Raw genomic sequence first — 16,562 nt, 5'->3', positions numbered from 1 at the left:
ACACCTCTCACTTGGCCTAGATGAGGTGTGTGGCCTCCCTACTTCACACCAGATTTCCAAGCTATCCCAGAGAAACACTCCTTTGGTACTCTCACCGTCACTCTACACCAACCCATGTGGCCCGGTGTTCTGGGACACTCTCTGGAGATTCCGGGTCCTGCTCACTGTCTTCATTCTTGGTGATTGTGACAATTACATGGGTGATGTCCAACTTCCTCATCTCGAATGAGGCTGTCTGGCACCACTCCTCTCCCACCCACATTCACAGTCAATCCTGGACCAGTCTTTATTTACACTCACCGCATCTCCAAAGTCTCAACTGCAATGATTCATGCTCATCTTTCCCGTCCACTCTTTCTAACCCTACCCTAGGAGCTTCAACTCTACCAGTTCTTCAAGTCCAAAGTCTTCACTGACTTGTCATTAACTAGGATGGTTCTCAACTGCTCATTTCCTTTCTTCCCCACTTCGGTTTCTACTGCTCATCTGTTTATTCAGCCCTTCATGTCCTTCACCCCTTCTACCCTTTACTCCCTCTAAATTCATCTCAGTATTACCCCAGTCTTGGCCAGGAACAGCACACCGCTGTAACCCAGCACTGAGGGAGACAGGCAGGGACAGGAGGATCACAAATTCAAGTACCAGATGGCCAACCAGGGCTGCCTGCTCTAACTTCTTTTGGGGGAGGATGGGAGGGAGGATCTTTACTCTTTGTTCATTGAAAACCAGAGAAATAAAATAGAATTGGCAAGAAGAAACTGTCTCTGTCCAGCCAAGCAAGAGCTTGCACTGAGTAGGAATGAGCAAAGTGTGACATTTTTCAATATAAGAATGAAATTTCTAATCATAGGAAGGTTCATCTACAACTCTTGGTGGCCACAGTCCACATGAGTCAACTTTTCCTTCTGCTTAAACCTGGCACTGACTACCAAGTGACAGAACAGTCTTATCAGCACACTACTTGTTTTTATTAATTTTTAAATTTTTTAGTACAGTTGCAGTACACTCATTATGGGGAGTTGTTACATGTGCATAACACATCTTAACTCTTTTTACTTTCCATTCCTTTCTCCCTCCACCTCCATCTTTGGTTTCCTTCTCACTTGCAAAACATCTATTTCTTGTTTCCCATTATCTATCTTTTATTTTGTGCTTTAAATTATTTAGACTTTAAGTTTCTCATATAAGAGAAACCACTTGAGTTGTCTGTAGGAAAATGGATGCACCTGGAGACCATAATGCTAAGTGAAATAAATCAGACATACAAGCTTAATGGCACACTTTAAAAGCAATAAAAAAAGATGCTCCATGCTCAGAAAGGATTTCTCTGGAAGAATATTGTAAACCCTCCCATGTCTAACGTCCTAATGCCTAATACCAATTCTGAATCACCACAGCTGCTTACCTAGCCAAGGCTTTGTTAGTAACACTGGTTCATGAACTCTTTCCAAGTAACAGGGAGCCAAAGATCAAGATATCCCAGATCTTTTCATTAAGAAACACACAAAATGCAGTAGAGTCCTGATATAAATGGGTGCCTAGAACAGAACCAATATGCAGTGCTTGTTGCCTTTTGCACGCATTTATATAGATACACTATCACTGTACTGACCCATCCACCTGGTCCTGTATTCACTCTCGTGAGCCACTAGCAGATCTCCAGTTTTTGTAAACATCAGAGGAACAGGGTAATGTGTCCGTCCTTTGTTACTACAGTGTGGGTAGCAGCAAGCCTATCCCCACACTGTTGGTTACAAGCTCAGTCCACCATGAAGGCGCCAGCTCCATGGCCCGCACACTCCAGCTTTCCTGTTCTGTGGGTCACAAAGTGTTCCTGTCCTATCCTCTCATCACTGCTACCTGTACAGGAGGGAGCCCCTTCAAAAACAATGGACAGTCTCACCTAGGCAGACCGAGTTCTCTACTTTATCTGTTTAAAGGACAGCCTTTCACTTTTCTCCAATTTGACAAATAATTCTAAAATATAACTTCCGTAGTCTTAAGTAGAATTTATAGAATGTTTCCTAAGGAGTTCTCAATGATGTAGAATTATTCACACAAAGTCAATGACCTTCACTTTGTAGTATAAACAGGCACAGGAACAGATAGGACCAGTGCTCTTTTGTGAAGAATATGCCTAAATGCCTTTCCAGAGTTTGCTTCTCAGAACTACAGGAGCCAGAATGAGAATTCTCTCTAGGAACTGCACAAGTAATCAGGATGGCCAATGCAAGTGCTCCACCCCCTCAACCAGTGATTGGTGCAAGAACAGGCACAGGACCTAAACAGGACCAATCAGAGAGGTTCTCAGGCACAGGCGTGGGCCTAAGGGGTGGGACATACTGTTCCCAACATGCACTAGTTGCCCAGAGACGCCAGTATGGCAAGAACAGAGGAACTCTCCATAGCTGGCAGTGTTGACCTGAGAATGAAATACAGCTACACAAACAAACTCAGAACAACCTTGGAGAGGTCATTTTCTACCAACTGGCTGGTGAGAAAAAAAGAGTGGCTAAGACAGTGAATGTGTCTGGACACCACTTAACAGTCCCCTGAAGACAGGCAAATCTAATGTCAAATGTGCCCCTGACTGTTTAGTAATTGTGTCATTGTTTAATTGTGTCACCATTGGGGTTGAGATCTAGAATGTCTCCCAAGTCTCACGTATTCACAGGTGGGGATTTTGGAAAGTGATTGGATGACAGGGCAGGGGGGTAAGCTCAGTGAATTGATATTGCTGCCTTAGATCCAGTCAACCATGAACTGTATTCCCTAAACCATGAGCCAAGTCATACATTTCCTCCTAAGTGTGGATGTCAGGTATTGTGTCCCAGCAAGAGGAAAGGGGCTCTTTTTTGTTGTTGTTGTTAAATTAGATACAGCTGGATTTCTGGTACTTGAAACCAGTAGTACTGATATGCACAAATATATTTAATGTATACTATCTTCTTAGGAAGCAGAGTGAGAAAGTAAAGTAAAAAGGCCCAGTGTGCTTCATCCTTGGCCTCTAAATTTAAAATTTACACTAATGCCTCTCTCATTTTGTTTCCATGGAAAAATATCTGGAATATTTGGCTAAGCACCACTAGAGTTGATCCCTATCATTAGCCTCTGGCACTGCTGCCCATTTCACCTAGCCCTGGCCATGGTTTACTAACACGTCTGGTTTTCCCTCTGTCCATAGACACAATCCTTTCTTACATCTACTCCCCACTGGAACCCAAGGGGTCAGTCTGATAATCAAGGTACAAAGCAGAAGGTTAAAGAACTCTTTCAGAAGATCCCCAATCTTAATTCATGGGCCTGAATAATAATGATAAAAGAACAATCTTTGGGGCAGAAAGGCTCTCAGAAATTTTCCAAAATATCCACATGGTTAGCCAACTACTTACATCCAGCTATTCTCAAGTCATATTTCTGTTTGTTTTTAATCATTATCCATTTCAGACTTAGATCATAAATTCTTGCTGCTTCCATTGTCTGGCACATAGCTGGTGGTTGGATAAATAACTATCAAACAAATAACAAAATTCTATAGCCAGCTGCCTTTTGTTCAAATCCTGACTCTGTCACTAGTCACCCTGCATGAGGTTCTTGTCCTCTTTTGATCTCATCTGTGAAATGGAGACAATGATACTTCCATCTCATTTGAGATCATTAATCGAGTTAACATATGGAAAAATATTTGCAGCAATGCTTAGAACAGAGGTACTGCTGAGTAAATGTTAAGTGGTATTATTCTAAATAAGGAAGCACATTACTAAGAGGATTCAGGAAGCTGTCCACATTCACTCTATACTTGTCATTTGGTGAGGTAGGGCAGCATAACACAAAATTGCAGGTCGTTTTACAAATATCAAATGTAAGGTACACAGTACTGTTGGAATTGAGAGGAAAGACAGCTTAAGGACAAAAGGACAAAGACAGCTGATACAGAGACTGTAATGTGCTTGTGCTGAGTCTTAGAAGAATCTGAAATAGCAAAACAGATCACGCCTCCCAGGAAAAGGAAAGATAGTTTAGCTTTGGGTTCTCTGAGAAGTAGGAGAAGGGCAAAGAAGGAACAGAGAGGCTTTGGGCTGCATTGCTGGACTGAGACCTGAAAGGGCAAGAGGACAGTTGAGCAGGAAGAATCTCAAGTTCAATGCAGGCCTGAGACAGTCATGGTCAGGTCACGTCAGAGTCCACAAGACAAGTGGCCCATCCCAGATGACATCGAAATTGTAGGCGCGGCACCACAAGATCAATGTTAAAAGACTTATTTCTTTGGGAGACAGCAACTTCTCTAGACATCTCAGGCCTAGGGCATTAGCAGCACATCCTGCCTCTCAACTAGAGAGGTGCACAGACCATTCGGGTGCCTCAGGAGGGGGGCAAAGTCCAGCCTCCTTTCCATTGGAAATGGAGAAGAGGTCTGGAGCAGGAAAGGACAGACCAGTCTGCACATACCCAGTGCCTCACTGTAGTCCCTCCCGTACTACTGAAGACCCTGCTACACCGATACATACACAGGAAGATCGTGTTTAGAGGCAAACTGGCCCCTCCATCTCCTCAGCGTTAGTTTTGAATAAATCCTTTATACAAAAAAAAGTGCACCTCCAGAGGTATCTGCATCTCAAAAATAAGCCTCATTAATATTTCTTGTGTGCTTAACAATGGGCTCGGAAGAGCCTACAAGCTGAGACTTGGCTAGAGATGGAGAGTCTGCAGGGCAGTGGGTGGACAGGCAGTCATGCCCCACACAGTGGGAGCAGGAGCAGTGCAAGCCCATGGCTCTTCACTGGGGCACAAGCAATGTTGCCAGTGCCTTGTGTACACTGGGAAGTGGGACTGAGGCCCCCCAGGCAAGTACTGGCACCTAAACCAAACATGCGCCAGCAGCAGTGGGCTCCTCAACTTCATCCAAAGCAATTTTAAAAACTAGACCACAAGTGTAACAGCAAAATCAAGGCATATTGTTACTGTTAGCGATTACAACTACTTCTAAAATAGTGTTCAATATCTTCCAGACGTGGTTTCAGTTTCTAAAATGAAAGATACAAAAGGGTATAAAACATCTCTTTTCTAAAGCTCAAAGCTGACAATTCAGAAATAAAACCACTAACAATCTGTAAGGTAAATCCTTTATAAGACACAATTAATCAATTCCTCTTCTAACTTCAAATTCTTAAGTGTGGGGTTTTGCCAGTCAATTCTGGATTCCTTTGCCTGAAAAAGGGATTTGAACTGACAGATCCTGGAGACTGTAACTACATTTTTAAAAAACTAACTTACACTGCAGACTAGATAAAATTCATATTATGATATTTAATTCCTTTTATGATTAATAAAACTGACTGCTTCCAGTGATTGCTTTGAGAACATGAGAAGCCATTTTGGACAATGTAAATTCTCCATGAACAAAGCCCTCACTCAGTGGAGCTGTGCTCTGTGTGGGGTTAAGTTATGTGAAGGCACAGTGGAGAAGGTAAAAATGGTGCAGACACCAGTGTCATGCCAGCAAAGAGAGGCTGGAGGCACAACAAGTCCTATCACCTCCCCAGCCACTGACTGGAAGGAGAGGGAATCTCACATACCCTTCTGCTTCCAGCTGAACATTTATAAGATCACGTCCAAAAAGAACAGAAAGACAGCCTCACTCATGACACTGCACATTCACTGGTGCTCTTCAGCCCGGTACAATCACTCGCTAAGGCAAGAGCAAGATGCACCTGTGTGGAGGACCACTGGGACAGCTCTCCTTGAATACAGAGTAATTACCCCCACTTTAGTTAAAGCTGGCCCTGTCTGCATGTACTGATGTGTACAGAGCTGGCTGAGCTATTTCCTTTTCCCTTCAACTGGCTCCAAAGCAGTGTAAATAGGTCTGGTTGAGGTACTGATGTGGAGCCTTTGAAGCCAGCCAACAGTCTCCTGTTTCCTCACATTGTTATCTCTATATAAATGGTTGAGCACAGCAGGATGGCAGAGCCACATAGCTCCACATCTGTCAACTAGATTTGAGCCACTCACAGTATTCACGTATTTCCCGTCATTCTCACAGTCACTCATCCTTAGCACTCTCCTCTTCACGAATTAATAAAATCCAGGTTAGGCTCTAGATCATGGCCTTTGTTCCACGAGCCCTCATCTGCCTGGACTCAGGACCCCTTGCCTGCCTGTAACTGTAAATAGGTCTTGCCATGGGTTACACTGCAGGTGGGAGATTAGAATTAACACACCAGAATTCCAGTAACATTTCCCTGGGATTATCAGAATACACTTCCCAGACCACTATGAGGATAGGAAAAGGGACTCAATACACCTCAGACCCTGAGGTCACACAGAGCCCACAAGCAACCCTCTCTCTGCATCTCTCTTCTACGCTTCCTCCAAGCATGGCATGGGCGCTCTCCACACAGCAGCTTAGCATGGTTGAACCCTTAGGACAGACTGACACTCCCTGGCCCATCACCAAGATGTGGCTTCTCTTCCACCCAAACCTCCAGGGATCTGCCATCCACTGACACACAGGATAAAAGCCCCTGAATGCTTCATTCCAGGGTGCCTCAGAGCTGCCTTAGCTGAGCTCCTCTCTCCACAGAACCCTCACCCCCAACTCCTCCACCTGGCAAAGCCCTTTACCCCTTATTCAATGGACAAGGTCACCGACAAGTCCAACCGAGCACATCATGGGAAGTGCCCACTTCCAGGTTGCCTTGCCACTGTTCCTCCTCCCAAGGATTCCATTCGCCCCACTACCTAAACACCTTCCAAGGTAAATTTCACTATTTACTCATCTGCTTCTCCTCCCAAACTCTACATCCTGGACTTGTGCCTCATTAGTCTCTGAATACACAGCAGATACACATACACACACACACACACGAGAAAAAAATTGTTTGTAATCTGGATTTTTTTTAAATCCCAGAATAAGACAGTTGGTAACTACATTTATATACTAATTATTCTTAACTTTAATTTTATTCTTCTTTAAGAACAATTTTCAAGTTTAAATAGAATTAACTCCTACTTTGAAAGTCAATTTTTTTCCTAAATAAACAATACCCCACACTTTTATCTGTGACTGGAGACCAAAGATCAGTACTGTAAACATCTAGTAAAAAACAATTGCCCACAAATAAAATCCTTAGAAACAAAATAAAAATACGAATTATAAAAGCTTACCATCAAAACACTCTGGACATACCAATTATCTCCCTCCTCAGAATAAAAGGTGGAAGTCCTTTCCAGTATCACAAACAAAACATGCCCCTACTTTTACCTGCCTGACATCTTAAGTTTAGACAACTGCAAGTCCTACAAGTAGGGCCTATGCATTTGTAGGAATGTGTCCAATGTTTGCTCTACATTCCAGAGGTCATGAACATAAATAGTTGTAACTGATGAAAAAACAGCTTTATGACAAAATTACTTAGCTTCAGAGTCAACTAAGAGAGACCATACTAGGATCATCCTAGAACTGCAAAGACCTGGAAGTCACACCTCCTCCCGATTCTGGTTGTAGAAAGTCAATACAACATCTTACACCCACTAGACTAGCCATGGGGCTGGTGACAGCCTTTACTTTGCTGCCATACTCAGGTCACACATGATTTCCTCACATCTGCATGGAAAAATACAGACAGACCAGGGAGTGAGCTGCAAAGGTCACAGCAACATTTCCAGATATGCAAAAACTGTCAGGGTTTTGTTTACATGTTAACATTCATTCTCATGAGTAAATATTCTTTTCTGAAGTGTAAACACCCTTTTAAATCAGATAAGCAGAAGCAAAACCACTGGATTTATAAACATGAATCCCAGCTCTGCCACTTACAGGCAGGCAGCTGCTAGGTAAGTAGTTAACCACGGTGCCTCAGTTTCCTCTTCAGTAGGCTATGTAAAGAGCACTACCTCTATCATAGTTGAGGGAAGAGGCAATGAGATCATTATGATAATAAACAGCCACATCACTGCTTCCCATGCTCTCATTAAGCCCCAAACTCCCAGGCCACAGCCTCCCTCCCAGACACGCCCCTCAGATCTCAATATGTCTCAAACTCCACACAGACACCACCAAAGTCACCTTCTGCACCATTAGCCCATCCCCTCCCAAATGTCTGGCTGAATCAGAGATGCTTCCATCATCCCAAACATCACCAACCACTAATGATAAATGGGTTTGTTGTCGAAAGCCTGGTTGTTAACAGGGCTGCTGGGGCAACTCTTGGGAATGATCTGGAAACCACATTATAAGTAACCTGACTTCAGTAAAACCTCCCCTAAGAAAACATCACAAAATGTAGAAGATGCTGTTTCCCATGATGAGTAAAAATGTACAGAAAAAAGAAAGGTATAGAAACAATAAAAAAGGAGAAGCAACATAACTTTGTAGGAAATGGTAAGCTGAATTACAGTACACCTATACTACATATGTTTGCAGTTAAAACTGAAAGGAACAAAACACGAAAGAATGCTAATAGTAAGATAAAGGTAAAAGGCAACATTTAAAATTGTGGAAGGACTTGTCCCTCTTTAAAGCAGCAGGTGTACAAGAAGGTAAACCAGACTGGTATCTGCTTCTATCAGCACACAGAGCGCTGGTGAGCAACTCTTCACTCTCTGGTTCCAAATCTGCAGTCAAACCTCAGTCCCTCAATTTGACTTGACTGCGACAGCACTGATCCCAATTCTGTACTCCATGACCACCTGGACCATGACTGGCTGGAGTGTCTCCAGCCAGGTCCTAATATCCTTGCTTCATGGCTGAGCATGGAGAACCACCCACCAGGACCGGAGGCTGGGTAGAGACCCACCTCCTCATTTCAGGCAATCTGTCATCTCTCCTCTCCATTCCCCTAGGCCCTCCAGGACGCACCCCCCACCACTACCCCCCACCCCCGCATCCAGCCTACCCCTTCACCTCCCACTCCCCACCCCCTGTCCTCCACCCAACCCCAAAGCCCACCCCTATCAAGACAGGTAGCACTCAAGTTCTGCCCACAGCCCTGCTCAGGTCTGCAGGAAAGGAGGCACACTGGCCACTCAGGCAAACAGAGCCCTCTGGGGTTCAGACCCCAGCCTGGCTCTCTCCTACCCGCCCCTCCCCGGCCTAAGCAGGATGCTGCACAGTGCGCAACACTATCCCTTGCCCCAAGGAATGTGGTCAGAGTCACCACCAGTCTCTCGTCTTCCCTTGGCCTCTTTCTTTCCCTCCCCAAATGCCCCATGTGTAGCTACCAACCACATCTCACTGCTGGTCATTGGAAAGGTGGCTAATACGATCCACTATGCACTCTAAGTATACAGCATACTCTGGATTCCAAAGATTTAATAAGGAATAATGTAAATGTGTCATTAATGTTTTATATTGATTACTGGTTGCTATAAAACATACAATATACCATACATGAAATTAAACAAAATACATTATTAAAATTAGTTTCTCCTTTCTTTTCACTTTTCAAATGCAGTAAGTAGAAAATTTTAAGTTACAAATGAGGTTTATGTGACATTTGCACTGGACAGCACTTGTCAAACCATTCTTCAAGGCTCAGCAGGAGTGAACCTCCTTCCAGATGCCCCACTTTTATATCACTGTAATGATTCTCTTTTGTGTGGTATAATCCCAGCACTCAAGAGGCTGAGGCAAGAAGATCAAGGTGAGTTCAAGTCCAGCCTGAGCTACATAGAAAGATCCTATCTCAAAAATCAAAAGCAAACAAAAATAATGATGCCTTTTGTCCTCGGAAATGCTATCATGGAGTCTGCCTGCAGTCATCTGTCTAATTATGTAACAGCTACTACACATTTATCATTATTTCATACCGACTCCTCTTGTTATACTTCTGTCGCTCTATAGGTGATTTGCAACCTGACACACCAGGTGCTCAGCTTCCCATCAGACATGGAGCCTTGCTGGGGCAACAGTTAACACACAGGCTGTGTGGGCTGTTTTGGTCCTATTTATCCATGTACATGTCCAGTGATGGTTTCCATGGTGTGAGGAGATCTGGAAGTTGGCTCTTTTTTCCTCCTATAAGTAGCATGTAAGCCACTGAGAACAGGGTTTGGCTCCTTTTAAAGCCTATCTGCCTCAGTTGCTCCTCTACAAAATAAAGCAAATTACTTGTTTTTTGACACAGTCTTACAAGGTAGCCTAGATTGGTCTCAAACTCATGGTCAAACCCCTGCCTCGGCCTCTCAAGTGCTGCCGTTACAGGCACATAAAGTTAATAATATCAGGCCAACACACCTCATTAAGCCAGGCCACAGGACCTGCAAGTTTGAATTAGCACTGTGATCATGAGTTTGAGAAACATGCTACCTTCCACAGCCAGTTGTCTTAAATACAGACTACATTTTAAGAAGAAAATAAATCCACGAGTGCTGTCAAAAATAAAGAAGGATAGGGAAATTACCTACCAAAATACTTGTCCTGTCTCACACTGGAGGGACAAAACATGTCTCCTCACACTCACAGCACCCCCACCCCTTACATGCAGACCTTGCTGTAGCCCCGGGGGAGTCCCAAACAGACTTCAGGGAGAGGGGAAGTAAGAGCCCAAGACATGCAGCTGCAAGTGGCCAGGACAGCTGCAAGCCCAGCCAGGGGAACATCTGGACGTAAAAACAGCATCCTCACTATCACTTGAACATAAAATATGTAGAAAAAAAAGATAGACGTAAAAAGCATAAAAATGTAACAGTACTTATTTATTTCCTTTAAGTTCTGTGATCTGGGTTTAATTTCTATCTTTCAGCCATCATTATGTAAAACAGATTGGCGTTGAACTCACAACAATCCCCCTGCCTCAGCCTTCCAAGTGCTAGGATTAAGCCTGTGCCACCAACCGGACCAACACCTTTGTTTTCTAAGTAAACTTTTTTTTTTTTTAAGTGGAAATCAACCAAGGCATATTATGCAGCAGGAACCAGTGCTGTAATATGTTATTTTCCTCTAGCATCTAATCTCAGCATCAGGAGACTGAGTTAACCACAAGTTCAAGGCCTGGATAACATAGTTAATTGAAGGCCAGCCTGAACTATACAGTGACAACTTGTCTCAAAATAAACAAACTGATTTTTAAAAGTCTTTAAGCCATAGTTGTAAAGCTAATGTTTACATTAAACAGAACAAGTAGAACACCTTCAATAAATTGTACGAGAATGTAGTCCCTACAGGTAAAAGTACAATAAAAAAATTTTTTAAAACTAGGCCATTCCACAAATAGACAACAAAATGCACACCTCAGAAGATACCAAAGACCTTCTCCATGTTACAAGACTAAGTCAGAAGAGCTTTAGGAAATGACAGAAGAAACTTCCCTAAGGCACACACCTTAGACCAAAACCACCATGACACAGACTTGAAAAGAATCTGCCTTCTCACAATGGTAACAATGAGCCCTGTAGCTCTAAGAAACCAGTCTAACTCTATTGAATGGATTCTGGTTTGTAAAATGTTGCCAACTTAATCTGGGAGATTTGGGCAGGATGCAAGTTTTATCTCTAGCACAGAAAAACCCTTGAAGTAGCAAATGCTTTAAAAGACTGCTCCAGTCTCCCTTATAAAAAATGACCCCCCAGTAGTAGGTGTTAGTCACTCCTAAGAATCCTGCACAAAACCACCTGCATGGACTGGGTCTTTTACTAGAGGAAATAGAAAGTTGTTTACCAAGAACACAACATTTTGTTTTCAAAAGTGTTGAAAACGAATCCATATAACAATAACTAATTTACACTGTATTCCAAGCAGGTTGAACACGCAGGCAGGCGGAAGCTCCAGGAACCTTAGAATGTCAAAAGATTCTCTTGGCAAAATCGGGTGTTGGGGTGGGGGTTTTGTTGGTTTTACTCTTAAGGTAGCTCACAGAGTATACACAGAAATATTTAGCAAATTTTAACCTCATGAACAAGATCTTTATTCAGAATTCTCACTTATAAAATTAATTTTGTAAATTGACACAGACATTAAAACTTGGTGATTTTGACCCTTTAACACTAAGAGACACCCAGAAGAAACCTAAGTCTTCTCTTCTCGGCCCTCAAATATACAAGGACAAGCTGTGTCGGGGCAGGCAGTGTCTGCGTCCCAAACAAAAGTTAACACTAACATGATTTTCCATAAAGACCAAGTAAAATATGGCCAGCTGCGGCCAGCTGCAGACCACAAGCGGCAGGTGACAGAAAGCCCCAGGGATCTCGCATGTAAGGGGTGAGCTTCGCCAGGGTCAACCCGGCCCAGGGAACCCTGGGTCCGCAGGACCCCCTCATCCCCAAAACTAGCCACTAAAGGGAGGTGACACAAGATCGCTGGAGGAAACGCAGCTGCCCGAACCTGAGAGCCACCTCCGTCCTCAGCCAGGCGGAGGGGTAGCTTCGCCCCAGAACACAAAGCCCGCAAGCCGCCGAGAAGATGGGGCGGGAGAGTCCTACATCCGCGCCGGTCCCGGAGCCCCCGGGCGCGGTCTCCGCCTCAGGCGCGGCGGGAGGTGAGCGGTGACAGCCCGGCCAGGGCGCCGCTCGGAACAGCCCGCGACCGGTGATAGCACCCCCACGCCCGGGCCGCCGCCGCCCGCCCGCCGCGCTCACCCAGCAGCGCCCGCAGGTGTCGCAGCCGCGTCGCCGCGTCCTTCCTGGGGTCCAGCGCCTTCTGCGCCGACTTCCTCACGTCGCCGTGGCTCCGTCGAGAGAACATCCCGCCGCCGCCGCCGCCGGGCACCGTGGCCCCGCCGGCGGGGCTGCAGGCGCCTGCGCCGCGCGAGTAGTCACCGCATCGGGTCGCAGCCGGCGCGTGTCGCCCGGGCCCTCGCTGCCCTCTCCGGCCGCGCCGCCGCCTTGACTGTGGTTCCGCGAAGGAGGCGCGCGCCGCGCGGGGCGGGGACAGGAAGGCGGTGAGGACTCCGAACCAACCACCCCGCCCCGCGAGAGGTTCGGGCCGGCCCCCTGGACGCGGTGCACGCGCGCGGCTCGCACCCGCCTACCGGGACACCCGCCCGCCCTTTCAGCCCGAGCCTGAACTACATGTTCCGAGATGCACCGCAAGACGGCAGCCCAATCAGACTTGGGAGTCTTTGGCACAATGGACGCCTGGCGCCGCAGGGAAATGTAGTTCAGTAGAAGGGCTCTGAACCTGTCGCTCAACCACCTGGGAAGCCTCGCGCTACAGTCCTTTTACTATCCTGTTTGTGCACCTACTCCATTTTTCCCCAGTGCCACGAGAGCCCCCAGAAAACATTCTGAAAAATTGCAAGCCTTTTTAAATGCAAACTATTTTTAGTTTTAGATTCAGGATTTACACTAGGGAGCAAGAGAAAGGCCCTTTGCCCTTGCAGAAATCGGAGCTCCTATTTCACACGCGGTGTGCCAACTCGGGTGAGGAGTGCAGCCCGTGACCTGGGTCCTTGGACGCAGTCTCTGTTGGAGAACGGAAGTTGCTCGTCCCAAGAGCTTGCCTCTTTCTTTGTAGGGAATGTATGCACCCTGTGTTGTGCAAGGTTGCATAGCAGTCCGGTAGCAGAACCAGAAACAGAACCTGAGGGACCTGACTCTCAAGCCGGTATGCTTTTGAAAACCAGGCACCTGTTCCCTGGAGCAAGACCTGAAAGTGAAAGATGGGCAGATTTTTTCCAGGAGAACTGTCCAAGCGTCCACATTTCAGCTTTTGCAGGAAGTGCATGTACTTAAAGTGGCTGTTGAGAATCACGTGGTTTCTATCCAAATTACAACCCAACTATCTTTCTCCTCTAGCTGTACCTTGTGGGCAGACCCCGGGATTTACAGAGCATTGTATCCTCTTCGATAAGTGCAGTGTTTGGTCTTGACAGGCACCCAGTGCATCGAATTAGGTAAAATGGAATAAGAATCTGAAATAGTCCTACATATTTTAATTATTCATGAGAAAATCTTCGTATTTGTTAGAGGTTCTCTATTTTTAGAGTTGTCCAAGTAGCACTGATAGAACTAGAGCACATTCATACAAAGGTTATTACTCAGCAATAAAAAAGAACAGACTACAATAAATTCAACGTGAATAAAAATCACAGACTTAGAAGTGGAATCATTATCCTCAAGACAATGGCTGAGCTGCCCTTCTAGATATAGATGACCACACACTCCAAAAGTGTTACATGCATGAGAAATAATGTTCTCTCTTAAGTCAAGACAAGTCTTTTAGAGCAGGGTGGCCTGTACCTAATTACAGATAGCATACTACAGTGTTCACTGCCCCACTCATTTGAAAGAAGATACCTTTCCTGCTACTGAAAAAAAAGTAAGATACTCGTCTTAGAAGAGTGATGGTGGGGCTGGGGATTTAGCTCAGTGGTATAAGCGCCTGCCTTGCAAGCAGGCAGTAGTGAGTTCAATCCCTGGTACGGATAAAAAAGACAAAAAAAAAAAAAAAAAAAAAAAAGAGCGATGGTGAACCTTTCAGAGCTTTCAACAATAGCAAATAGCCCCCTGAGGCATACGTGCCATTGGTTCACCATCACTGTCCTAGAGTATCCAATGTTTCTATCAGGAAGCAAGCTCTGATTATCATCAAACATTCACTGAGCACCTGCCATGTGAAGGCATGACTCTAAGCCTTGGGAATAAAAAGTGCAACCCCATACCTCCAAACCTTCCTGTCTACTCCTGAAGCAGTAGACAAACAAAAGTAAAAAAGTCCACAATGAGCAGGTGACACTGTAAAGAACTGACAGTAGGGAACAAAATCTGGACACACCAGAGTGTATAGATTTCTGTCACCTACTGAAAGAGTTTTGGCCCAGACAGGGCACTGTAGCCGGTAAAGCCAAGGAGTTTCTATCTCCCCCACCCCTAGGAATTTACCTAGTGTCAAGTATTTTGTAGATGCTTACCTGCTACTGAATAAATATCCCACTTTAATCCATAAATAAAGGTAATGAAATCAAGAGTTTAAAACTTATAGTGAAAATTAAAATTACTCTGAAATACTACTTGAACTAGAAAAAAAAAATACCCCACACATGGTGCTATTGTTTTTGTTGGGTTGTTTGTTTGTTTTTGCCCACACAAAATTTGACAATACATTCAGGTGCCAAAGCTATAGAAAAATATAGCTGGTAAGGAGTATAAAAAGATACAACTCTTACATTGGAAAGCTTAGTAACAGTGCACGTTGTTTACCCTTTAGCTTGGAAATTCTAAGAATTCTAAGAAGATATTCAGTATCTCCACAAAAACAAAATCACATGTTAAAGATGATTATTTCCAGCAATTTTTGTAATAGTCAGTGTAGTAGGTTGAGCAATGTGTCCCTTTGGCCTGGAGAGAAATCATATCCTGATCCTCAGAAACTGAGACTTCATTTGGAGGGGGAAAATGTCTTTGTAGATGTGATTAAGTTAAAGATCTTAAGATAAAATCAATCCTGATTATTGTATCTGGGCGGGTCTTAGATGGCAAGTGACCTTGTAAGAAACAGAAGACAAAAGTCAGAAACAAGAGACTATTATAGTGTGCCCACAAGTCACAAGACCCCTCAAGCCATTGAAACTAGAAAAGGCAAGAAGGGATTCCCCAGGCCCTTTCCAGCGGCAACCTAAGCTGCCAACCCCTAGATTTCTCATGGGAAAATGCTATTTTATTGTGTTAAACTCCACAGTGTCTGGGAATTTGTTGTAGCTGCCCAGAAAATGAGTTCTGCCTAGTACTAGAGAAAGTCTACGTGGTTGTCCAACAGGATTTAACTATATCTGTGCACTTAATTTTTTTTGGAGACAGAGTCTCATCATGTAGCTCAAGCTAACCTTGAACTCATAACATAGTCTAGGCTGGCCTCAAACTCAGGGAAATCCTCCTGCATCAGTGCTGAGATTACAGACAGGCGCCACAAGTCCTGGTCATCCATGCACTTCTGAAGATTCTGATTAAATCCAGGACGTCCATAACAGTATTGCTATAAAGCACTATACAGCTGTAAAAAAGAGATAAATTTTCCTATGTACTACCTTGATTGAATCTCCCCAATATACCAAATATAAAAGCAATACAAAGAATAAAGAATGTATATTTATGTGCTTACTTTTTTTTTTTTTTTTAAATTTTATTTAAGGAGAAAAGAAAAAAAAAGCAGGGAAAGGGTACAAGTTATACAGATTTACAGAAAAAAAATGAACAGTAGGAAATCACTAGTTAATGGATTACATATTGTCATCTTAGAAATAATTGTTCAAGTCACAAAATTAGAGCTTGTAAAGTGGACATTCCATCAATGATACTGCAAACAGTTCTGTTCATTGATCCGATAAAACTCTGTGATATCATTTTCTATCTTATACACTTAAATATACATGCAGTTATATAGTTTGGAGCACTTTCTTTTCTTCTCTTTTGTACCATGACTATTACACATTTTGGGTTTCATTGCTCCCACGGTTCTTATTACTTTTTTGGAAGAGAGTAAAACCAAATGTGACATAACAGAACAGAATCGGTCAAGTCAAAAGGGTGGACATAATAGATAATGTAAAAACATAATACAAGGTGATCAACAATGGTTACCATAATGCCTCCCGCTATCTCTAATAGAATTGCCTATATCATTAGTT

The 16,562-nt window shown here is 44.0% G+C and overlaps 1 protein-coding gene across 15 annotated transcripts in view; it reads right to left on the bottom strand.

The window, feature by feature from the left end:
* The window catches only part of Ralgapa2 (Ral GTPase activating protein catalytic subunit alpha 2), a 256,314-nt gene extending 243,432 nt beyond the window's left edge, over positions 1-12,882 (bottom strand). For 4 of the 15 annotated variants that reach the window (XM_063248616.1, XM_063248615.1, XM_063248621.1 and 1 more), the window contains exon 1: positions 12,577-12,872. In XM_063248616.1, the coding sequence (XP_063104686.1) occupies positions 12,577-12,682 (106 nt within the window). In that variant the 5' untranslated portion in view covers positions 12,683-12,872. Of the gene's footprint in view, positions 1-12,576 lie in introns of all 15 variants that reach the window. The other 11 variants (XR_010047468.1, XR_010047471.1, XM_063248627.1 and 8 more) reach the window with 7 other exon arrangements.
* Between the last annotated feature and the right edge of the window lie 3,680 nt (positions 12,883-16,562).

This window comes from Cavia porcellus, unplaced genomic scaffold, assembly GCF_034190915.1.
Source record: "Cavia porcellus strain 051 isolate PalLab524CR breed Dunkin Hartley unplaced genomic scaffold, mCavPor4.1 scaffold_5, whole genome shotgun sequence".
NCBI lineage: Eukaryota > Metazoa > Chordata > Mammalia > Rodentia > Caviidae > Cavia > Cavia porcellus.
Note: the sequence above shows the minus strand (reverse complement) of the source record. Positions and strands in the feature narration are given on the sequence as shown.